The sequence below is a fragment of the Pseudorca crassidens genome, chromosome 14, assembly GCF_039906515.1.
Source record: "Pseudorca crassidens isolate mPseCra1 chromosome 14, mPseCra1.hap1, whole genome shotgun sequence".
Lineage (NCBI taxonomy): Eukaryota > Metazoa > Chordata > Mammalia > Artiodactyla > Delphinidae > Pseudorca > Pseudorca crassidens.
Window position 1 is genome coordinate 10339711 of NC_090309.1, and position 10978 is coordinate 10350688.

The 10978-nt window shown below is 41.5% G+C and overlaps 1 protein-coding gene across 12 annotated transcripts in view; it reads right to left on the minus strand.

The window, feature by feature from the left end:
• Positions 1-10978, minus strand: part of ZNF892 (zinc finger protein 892) — a 34166-nt gene that overhangs the window by 22343 nt on the left and 845 nt on the right. Inside the window, exons 2-5 of one of the 12 annotated variants that reach the window (XM_067704320.1) lie at positions 10037-10230; positions 3783-3798; positions 3599-3670; positions 2235-2361 (exon numbers count right to left, since the gene is read on the minus strand). In XM_067704320.1, the coding sequence (XP_067560421.1) occupies positions 2235-2361; positions 3599-3670; positions 3783-3788 (205 nt within the window). In that variant the 5' untranslated portion in view covers positions 3789-3798; positions 10037-10230. Of the gene's footprint in view, positions 1-2234; positions 2362-3598; positions 3799-8608; positions 8699-10036; positions 10233-10978 lie in introns of those variants that run through there. The other 11 variants (XM_067704329.1, XM_067704322.1, XM_067704331.1 and 8 more) reach the window with 11 other exon arrangements.

Below are 10978 nucleotides of genomic sequence, written 5' to 3' on the forward strand. Positions count from 1 at the left end.
TTTAAACAAGTGGATCATGTTCATTGTAGGAAATCTAGAGGCATGTACAAGTAATAAGAAAAATCACCTTTCGTACTTTGTGTTCATTTCTTTCTTTCTATTCACTTTGATACTGAAAGATACCTATAGATACATTTTGTTAAAAACTGGATAATGACAATTATATCTCAATTTTTGAAAATAATAAAAAACTACTGGAGAGCGATTTTGGAAAATAACTAAGACTACTCCAACTAAAATCATTCCTATTTGATTTATTTTGACATCCACAAGTAGATAATTTCTAAATCCATAACGATTCACTATATATAATATATGTCACTCCAGGCACTTTTACATCGAAAACATCATTTTGGGCAGAAGACTCTCAATTAAAAAAACAAACAAACAAGGAAAAACCCCAAATAACTGGATAATGAAATAATGTTAAATTTTAAACTTGATTTTTTCACATAATAAAAAATTTAAAATATTACTTTAATTAGCACAGCTCTACCTCACCATTTTAATGGCTACATGGTATTACATTGTATGGAATAACATCATTTATTTAATTAATCTCTTGCTGACAGACATTCCAGACTGTTTTCAATGTTTTGCTAAAACAAACAATGGTATAATGAATATCTGTGTACACCACAGGCTGCTAATCTTATTATTTCCTTAGGACAAATTTCTAGAAGTGAATCTGTCCATCTTTGGTTACATTTAAAAAACATATCCCCTCCTAGAAATAGTCTTGAGGTCTAAACTTCCCCTGCATTGGGACCCCTGACTTGGGCAAGAGAGGTACTTTCTTCTTGGGCCCAAGGATCATCAATCTGGTTGTATGCTGACTCTGCTGAGAACGGCCACATCCATCACCTGCCCATGGCTTCCTGTCTCTGTCCTTAGATTTCTATTTTTCCTACCAAAGTGACAAAGGCTCAGCAGTCTCCCTTAATGCTCCCTTAACATTCTCTTCTGTTTCCAGATTTGTCCTGTTTAAGCTACTCCAGGGTGTTGTGCTTGCTTTTTTGACCTGCCTTGAATGAAATCTGCGATGTGACTCCTTTTACTGCCTCCTGCTGCTGATTTTAAGTCTATTCTAAATCTGTACACACTCAGCCTCTTATTCTGGAAGCTCCTGAGAGGTTCTCCTTACAGGAGCCCAACTTTACTCTCACGAATACCTCACATCAGCAGTAGCTCTTAATTTTCCTTTTGTCACACAAGTCCCTATCATTGCAAAGTGCCTTCTGCAGGCATCTCTCTAAGATGTCCTTAAGACAAATATTCAAAATCAAACACATTTCTAGTGACCTACTCTGAGCTACAACCTTCTAATCTCACCCCTACATGCCCTCTTTTTTTTTTTGGCATGCGCGTGTGGCATGCAAGATCTTAGTTCCTGACCAGGGATCAAACCCACGCCCCCTGCAGTGGAAGCACAGAGTCTTAACCACTGGACTGCTAGGGAAGTCCCCCTCTTTTTTTTTTTAATTGAAGAATAGCTGATTTACAATGTTGTGTTAATTTCTGCTGTACAGCAAAGTGACTCAGCTATATATATATATATATATATATATATATATATATATATATATATATATATATATACACACACACACACACACATACATTCTTTTTCATCAATAGATTCTTTTCCATTATGGTTTATCACAGGACATTAAATATTGTTCCCTGTGCTAAAGAGTAGGACCCTGTTGTCCATCTGCCCATTTTTTTTTTAAATGGAAACACTTCTTTCCCCCTCCTCTGTTTCTCTGAGGAGAAATTTTCCCTCAACGAGAATGCCCCTTGCACTCCCCCTTAGCACTCTGGATGGAGCTGAGTAAGTTACTGCTGAGCTGAGGGAAGACCTGGGCATAGGTATCTCGGCCTCTTCTGCTGGCCCCAACCCTCTGGAGAGCAGTTCCCTGCAGCAGGCTCTCACATGCCCTGCTCCTCCTGGCCCTGGCCCTGGCCCTCCGTGTTGCAGGGCCAGGCTTCTCAGCAAGGGCCCCTTGGTTGTCCAGTCTGCTTAGAGCTCAGGGAGCAAGCCTGTCCCAGGCTGGGGTTCAGGATTAAGAAACCCACTCTTGCTGTACACCTAAGCCACATCCCTCTGCTCTTCGATCTTGTCTCTCAGGGGTTCTGACTTGGGTGGGAGGAGAAGAGGTGTCAATTTATTAGCCTCTCGAGCCCACATCAACACAGTACAGAGTCTACTCCTGGTGGGAAACTCTCCTTACCCAACGAGACAATGCTCTTATAGTTCTCCAGCATCACCTCCTTGTAGAGGTCCCTCTGAGTAGGGACCAGACACCTCCACTCTTCATCTGTGAAAACCACCGCCACGTCCTCGAATGTCACTGGGTCCTGGAAACACAATTATGTTCTCCTTATTCATAACCCTTCTCTTTACATGGCCAGACAAAACTATCATAATGATGACAGCCTGGAGGATGCAGAGGGAGTGGAAAGAAAATGGTTCTGACAAAGTAAGGCTTTGAAGCATTTGGGGAAAGTGCTATACTCCCCCGAGGCATGAAGTTCTTGGTCACAACCCCACACTCTCTTCCTAGCCGAGCCTCTGAATATCAGGGGTTCTTTTTTCAGACTTACAGAAAATGTGCAAGAATAGAACAAAGAATTCCCATGTACCCTTCACCCAGCTTCCCCAAATTAACATTTTCCACACTGGCTTTATCTTTCTGTCTCTCTCAGTACACGCACATTCACCTATCTTCTTCCTGAACTTCTTTAGAGTAACTTGCAAACATGATGTCTCTTTACTCATAAATGTTTCAATGTGTATTTTGTAAGAACAAGGATATCCTCTTGTATAATCACAGCATGATTGTAAAAATCAGGATAGCAGTGATATTATATAATTATCTAATCTACAACCTTAGTCAAATTTCACCAATTGTCTGTGTGTGTGTGTGTGTTTTAAAAAATCCTTCAAATAATGGTGTAGATTAGATCATCTTTAAGATCTCTCTCATTTCACTCTGCTGTTCTGTGATTCTGTAAGGTTGCATCTTTACCCCCAATCCTGAAACCCAGATGAGTCTCCACAGTGTCTGCAGAAGCTCTAAGCCAGAGCATGGAATTCAAGACTCCCTGCCCTTGGGCAGGAAGCGGGTAAACCACACGTCTCTACCCACACACAACTCTCTTCAGGACTCTTTCAACTTCACTGAGGTGCTTTACAGTATGTGTCACGTTCTCCGCCTAACCCAACAACTCCCTGGGATATGGGGACCTACTTTCAGTCCATACATAGTGGATGTACTAAAGGGAAGTCAGAACTAGAAACAGCCCCCTGTTCCCCAAACCTTCCAATCCGACCCGTACCATTGGTTTTTGGGCAAAATTGCTTAGGGTGAAGGCCACAGGGGCTGCGTGCCTGGTGACAGGCTAGTGGGCACATGTTCAAGGCAAGGAAGCATCACTGAAAGATATCACAAATCAAATAGGAAGGACACACTCCCTAAGGAGTCCTTCCTCCACCTGGTTGGGTTTGATCAAAGAAGCTCCAAGATAGAGAAAGAAACATGGTTACATTCTGGAGCCCGATAGAGTATTTCAGAAACACAAAAGTCCAACTCACCTGGAATCTGGTAGTCGGAGACACAGCAGCCATTCCCTCCCGAATGCTCTCCTTGCAGAGAAGAGCCGAGTCCTAATGAGGCAGAGGTGTGGGATGAGAAAGAGGGTAGAAGAGCAGTCTTGTTTTGTAGTTTTGTGACCCATGAAGCAAGAAATCTCCACACACCAGTGAGTTAGGTACTCACCTTCATTCTCAATACCCTACAAAAAGGGAAGGCAAAGTAAAGCAAGGCCAAGAGCAAGCCCACCCCATCCCAGAACTAGAGCGAAAGGCCACGGATGTTGCTATACAGAACATAATGTGGTGCTTGTTTTACCATAATCTTAGAGGCAAAGTTCTGTTCCTGGCAGTCAAGAACATATTAAGGCTCATACCGTCTTTACAAATTCACATTCAACACTGCTCAGAATGATTACTAGACAAAAAGCATAAGAAATTTTATGAATGGCTATAGGGACAAGTTCTGTCAGGGAAATACCCATAGCCTCTTCAAAGGAAAAATGCCCCATTCACAGCAATACCCGATGCTAAAGGAGCAGCCCTTGGGCAGCCACAGTTTGTTCCGCGTGACCCTGCCTCTCACTCCTGGAGCCACACTGATTAGGCCACAGGTGGGCAATGCACAGGCTGACCAGTGGACGGACGTATGGTCTGGCTTGAAAAGATGACATCCATCCTCAGGATCGTGAACTAAGAAATATTGGGACAACGAGGGGGTGATGAGCTGAAAGGATACCGTGAGGGACAGAAGTAGCCACGAGGGTCAAGGAGCCAAAGGTACCAGGAAGCAGAACCCATGAGCATGTGGGAGGCACGAGGTAGAGAATAGGCTGTAACAGACTAAACACAGGCGGGCACGTTGGTGGTGAAGCACTGAAGCAAAGACCCAAGAATTCCTGGCCTTGAAGGCCCTAATTCACCTAGCACCACCCCAGACAGCAATGTGCATGCAGACCAGCCTTATTTATTCTTAGATTTCCATAAGACTGTAACCCTCTCAGGCTTTGTGTGAATCTTTATCACCAAACTTTACTTGCATTAACTGAGTCCATCTCAGTTTCTCACAATCAAGAGTCTAATTGAGACATAGTCAAATCAAGCATTTTGGGGATTCATGAGTGGGGTGTGGGGAGAGTGTGGTCCTGAGAAGGAGAAGGAAAGGGTGTGTATGTGGCTCAATGACTACTGTCCTGCAGCCAAGGGAATGTATTCATTGATCCTTGTTATTCCTTCATCCATCTATCCAACCAACATTTATTCAGTACCAACTATTTATGCAAAAGAAGTATGACACTGTCCTTGTCTTTCAAAAGCTTATGGACTACTACGCAGGACAAACAAGTAATCAAGTTAATATTTCACTACAGGATGAATAGATGCTCTAAAGAGATGTGCACAGCTAACTACGAGACAGCACATCAGAGGCTCGCCTAACCCAGATGGGAGGCAGGGAGGAACACTGCCGGTTTCTTGGCAGAAGTGGGACCTAAGGTAAGTTTTGATTTGGGGGAGGCATTAGAACATTCTAGGCACAAAAAAAAAAAAAAATCAAGTTTTCCAAAAACAAGGAGGCAGGTCTTTACAGGGAAAGGATTAACAACTGTAATGAGTTTAGAATGGCAATGTTTAGGTTGGGGCAGTGCTGGGAGGGAAGATGGGGTTGAAGAAGTAGGCAGAGACCAGCTAGATCAAGGAGAGCTCTGCGTGGTCCTACTCCCACTGGCATGGGGATCACAGAAGGATTTAAGCATGGAAGGGTCACCACCAGATTTGTGTTTTAGAAAGATCTTTGCAATTTGTATCAAGGGCCTTAAAATACATATCTTTGACCCAGCAATTTTCTCCTCGGAGTTTTTCCTAAGGAAATAAGTAAGAACACATGCAAAGTTTTTTATTAATCATCACTAATACTAACCTTTACTGAGTGCCATGTGAAGCAACCTCCTAAGCACTCTATATGTGTCATCTCATTTAATCCTTACAATACAGTAAAAATTTGAAATAGCCTAAGTTTCTAAAATAGGAGATTTGAGGGCTTCCCTGGTGGCACAGTGGTTAAGAATCCCCCTGCTAATGCAGGGGACACGGGTTCGAGCCCTGGTTCGGGAAGATCCCACATGCCGCAGAGCAACTAAGCCCATGTGCCACAACTACTGAGCCTGCGCTCTAGAACCCACGAGCCACAACTACTGAAGCCCGTGTGCCTAGAGCCCATGCTCCGCAACAAGAGAAGCCACCACAATGAGAAGCCCACGCACTGCAACGAAGAGTAGCCCCCGCTCACTGCAGCTAGAAAAAGCCCGCGCACAGCAATGAAGACCCAATGCAGCCAAAAATAAACAAATAAATAAATTTATTAAAAAGATAAAATAAAAAATAAAATAGGAGATTTGATTAAATAATTTATGGTCCAGACCATACATACAATGGAATACCGCTGATATTATCATATTAATATGATAATGTTATCATATTTTAAATGTTATTTTATATGATAATTAATATCATATTAATAATAACTAGCATTTATTGAACTTATGCTACTGACCAGGCACTGTACTAAGTACTCTTTATAAGAATAGTTTAATTCCATCCTTATGAATCAATTAGGTACGTACTGTTTCACAGATTAGGAAATTTAGGCTTTGTAAGAGGCTGAGGCAGAATTTGAACCCCAGTCTGGCTAGCAGTTTTTAACCTCTATGCTGTAATGATTTATTTTCATGAAAAGATAGCCACACAGATAACAGACCAATAGACTAGAAAATACCAAAACATATCAAAGCAGGTAGGAAAGCTTGACACATGACAGAAGTGGCATCACAAATCACTGGGGGAACGATCACTAGTAATAAACTGCAAACAACTTACATGTTCATCAATAGGATAAACTGTGATTTTATATGTGCATGTGTGTGTGAATATTATACCTTGATTAAGATGAATGAACTAGAACCTCATGTTAGTAATATAAATTTCAGAAATATAATTACTGAGCAAAAATAAAGTTATAGAATGACTTACTATGTAATAGTTATATAAAATTTAAAAACAGGTAAATGGTATCTACAAAAATCTATATGGGACAATAAGCAACAGATTGTGAGTATCTCTGGGAAAGAAGGGAAATAGGATTGGGGAGGGATACCTAGGAGACTTCAACTTTGTAATGTTTTGTTAAAAAAAATCTAAAGGGAAAAAAAACCATAGAAATTCACACAATATTAAGTGAAGAATGCACACTTTTAAAATTACATAATTGAGCATGCACACACGTACAGAAAAACGACTGGAAGAATATATATTAAATGTAAATGAAATTTGAGTGGTGGCATTACAAGTGATTTTTATTTTATTTCTTACAATTCCTTATATTCTGATTTTTTAAAATAAGAGTTATGTGTTTACTTTGGTGTACAGGAAAAATAACAGGAAGGAAGGAAAGGAGGTGTGCAGAAAGTTATAGCAGACCTGAGACTGCCATTCTTGGGAACATCTACTTGCAATGTTGGCCCTTGGCTGGGGTCTGGGAACTTCCATTTTAAGAGGGTTTCCTAAGAGGTAGGGTGGGCCATTATGCCTAAACTATTTGTGCAAACAATATGGTTTCTGCTGAACATCTGCTGTCTTGCTAGAGGGCCTGGAATTTTGGTATATGTTAGGCAGGAGGTGCCTACGTGGCTAGCCCTCACTAAAAAGCTTGGGCTCTGAGTCTAAAGAACTTATCTGGGCTGACACATCACACACATGCTGCTGCATTTTCATTGTCGGAGGAGGAAGTGCTCTGTGTGACCCCTCATGGGAGGGAGAGAGCATGAGGAAGACTTCCCATGGGTTCCTCCAGACTCTGCCTATCTGTCCCCCTTATGATCTGGCTGTGTAACCTTGCGAGATCACTGTCCTCATCTTAGCCATGAGTATAACTATGGGCTGAGTCCTGAGTCCTGCTAACAAATCCCTGAATGAGGGGTGATCTTGGGCACCCCCGACACAGGCGGCCATACCACTCTGGGTAGCTGTGGCAGAATGGGAGTAGAGGAGGTGAGTAGACCGGTGAGGAGACTATTACAATTAACTAAGCAAGAAATGATGAAGAACTGGACAGCAGACATAGAGAGAAGGGGAATTACTGTTGAGATATTAAGAATAGACCATAGATTAGAAGCGGAGGCTGAAGGTGATGGGAGAGGCAAGGATGACTCCAGGTCACAGATCTGAGCAACGTGTGAATAATGGCACCATTCATAGAGATGAGCGACAGAAAAGTAGTTTTGGAGGGAAAGCTAAGAAGTACAGTTTTGGGCATTTAGAATTTGAGCTGTTTCCACATCTCTGGATAGGAAAAAAATCAGATGACTCTGGCTCCCACTGACCAAGTTGTAAAAATTATTATTGCCAAATGAAATCACTTGAATTTTGAAAAACTGTGAGTTTCATTCAAAATAGAAAGGTTAATATAAAGCATTTTAAAAATGGTTATAATACAAAGAAGGCAATGTTCAAGCCTTTAGTTATATATAATAGTACTTTGTTTTTTTCTATTATTTGTAAGACTATTCATAAAGTATAGACGTATTCTTGAGATATATAGTTGTATTCATTCACATAAGCATGAAAAAAGAAACCTAGGAAAAGGGGATAAACAAAGTAATCCCAGAAATAGGAATTCCGTACCCCAAACAGGAAGGACTAACCAGCAATGGGACCAGGTAGAAAGAACATGGGCTCCTCACAATGAACCAACCTCAGATTCTAAAGAGGCAAAGTAACTGCAGACTTAATCCTTCTTCCCTTAGGAGATGAGCCCTCCAGCTGGTCTTATTAATTATAAGATACTAATAAGGTAAGTTACGTTTTCAAAAATGCCAAAAGACTAGATCAATATATACTTACTAGACAACGGGTTAACACCGGCCAAGCAAACTTTAAAAGAATATTGCCTTGAGGGTGAACAACAGTTTGCAAAAACTAAAACCTATGTGAAAGGCAAAAACTTAAAACAAAACTTACTGGAAAAAGAAGTTTGGTGTAACTATAAAAAAGAATCTCAACCTGAGGAGAGATTGGGGTTTGAATCTTGCTAGGAGGCCAAGAGGATACCTGTACAAATGGAAACAAATATACAACATCAGCTGGCAACCAGAGCCTCCAACTTGTGTTGTCTGCGGCAATATGTATTCTTACACTTTTTGGTCTGTCAAGATTCCTCCATCCCCAGGAGGGTCTCAAAATATTACCCTTGGGTCCTATGGAGATGTCAACATTAGCATTTAGAGATACAGGAGAGTATAGGAGTAAAGGCTCTGGCAGACCGCTTGAAATCAAAGTCCAGCTCTGCCTCTTCCTACCTGTGTGACCTCAGGTAAGTTTCTTAACATCTCAGTTTGCCCATCTGTAAAACTGGGATAGTGAAAGTACACATCTCATAAAGTTATTGTGATCCTTAAATAGGATAATACGTGTAAGGCATTTAGAATAATATGCTAAGTAAGTGTCAGGAGTCCTAGGAAGGTAGAAATAAAGAAAATATTAATTACACTGTGTCGCTGCTGTTTTAGAGTAGGTTTAAGTGTAAGTGTAGCCACAATATTGGGATCAAAGTATTTGTATATGTTGTCTAAAGCATTAGAACTTTTTGAACAAATCAGCTGAACTACATCTGAAATTGTGGTTGAAACTGCTCAATGTTTAAATGCTTAAAGACAATTTTCAAAGTTTCATTTATTAGATTATAACTTTAATACACTGAGTATTAACCAAAGTACAAACAAAGGTGAGCATAAAAGCTCCCCAGCCATTAAACGACCAGCTAGTATTCCCAAGGTGCTCAGCGTCTGTGGGCTCCCTGCCAGGCCAACTTCAGTCCCCGTCAGGTCTAGACTCCACCAGCAGTCACTTTGGTAAGCTCTCAATGGTACTCAGGACTCCTCAAATCCACCACATTCACACGGAATCACTGCCAGCAAAGGGTCACCTCTGTTTTTCCTTTCCCTATTTCTGGATCTCAGAGTATTTCTGGAGAAAATGCTTTTCAAATTCTTATTCTATACCTTCAAAGAGTGCTCGCCTAGAAAGCTTTTACCGTTCCCATCCTAGCTACACAGCTATCCCAAACCTCCATGGCTACCCTTCAATTTCAGCAGAACACTGTCTTTCACCACACTGAAGCTTCGCAAGAGTGAGTCACTGAGCAAGGTAGGACTGTGGTAGAAAGCATTCCACAGGCCTGGATTACTGACTGTGAAGGCTTGGGCAAGTTACTTAAGCTAACTGTTGACCCCCCATCCCCTGTTTTTTAATACCTATTTCACAGGGCAGTTATAATAGTAAATGAGACAATTAATGTAAAGCATTTATCTCACAGTCTGTTCAATAAATGAAAGCTTCTTTCCTTTCTACTGCCCAACACCAACCCATTCAACCAATATTTCCAAGTACCTGTTATGTGCTAGGCAGCCTGGGTGTGAGGCCAGCAAAATGGAAATGTCTCTTCTCCAGGACTTTACCTTAGCCTCCTACATCTGTGTCCTACTTTCTTTTCCACCATTGTTTCCTCTCAGAATCTGCTTCCTGCATGACCCACTCTTCCTTTCTCCAGCATCTCCCATCGCTTCAGGAGCTTCTTCACATATCTGCAAACAGATATAATCCTCCTCGATGTGAAATTATCTTCACTGAATCCCATGGCCTCCCTCTGGCAAAACAGTTCTGATTTAGATTTTCCTTTCATGATCAAACTTCTTCTACATACCTACTGATGCCACATCATCACCACCTACTCTTCTCAAAGCCATTTTTCTGCTCCTGCCACCCCTCACACACCTGAAACCGTATGCTTGAAAACTGCCAATGCATTTCTGAGCTCTAATTCCGATAGTCCTTTTCTCCTTATTTCTCTGCAGCTTTTTGACTGTTTTGACAAGTTTCTGATGCTGCCCAAGGCTCAGATTGCGTACAGCGTTCTTCCCGCTATCCCGCAGAAAGTCCATGCACACCTGGTGCTCCATTTCCGCCTCTACAGAAATGCTTCCGGGGTCTAGTCCCAACCCCTCTTCCAAACTCATCCTGCATTTCCAAATGACTAAGAATTTTCAATTAGACATTTTGTTGGCATCTTAAAACCACCTCCCCCTATGCAATTCCCCACATGAGCTCCTCTCCCTGTCCTTACATTTCTAGCAGATGTTCTATTATTCTCCCAGGTGCCCCAAATTCAAACTCTTATCTAGCTATCTTTCCTCCCAAATCTAGTTAGTCACCAGATCCTTCTGAATCTTCTTTTGCAATGTCATTTGTATCCTTACCCACCACCGACACCATCATCATTCAGGTCCACAACAGCTTGCTTCAGGACTACTACCACTACCAAGCGTTCCTAAC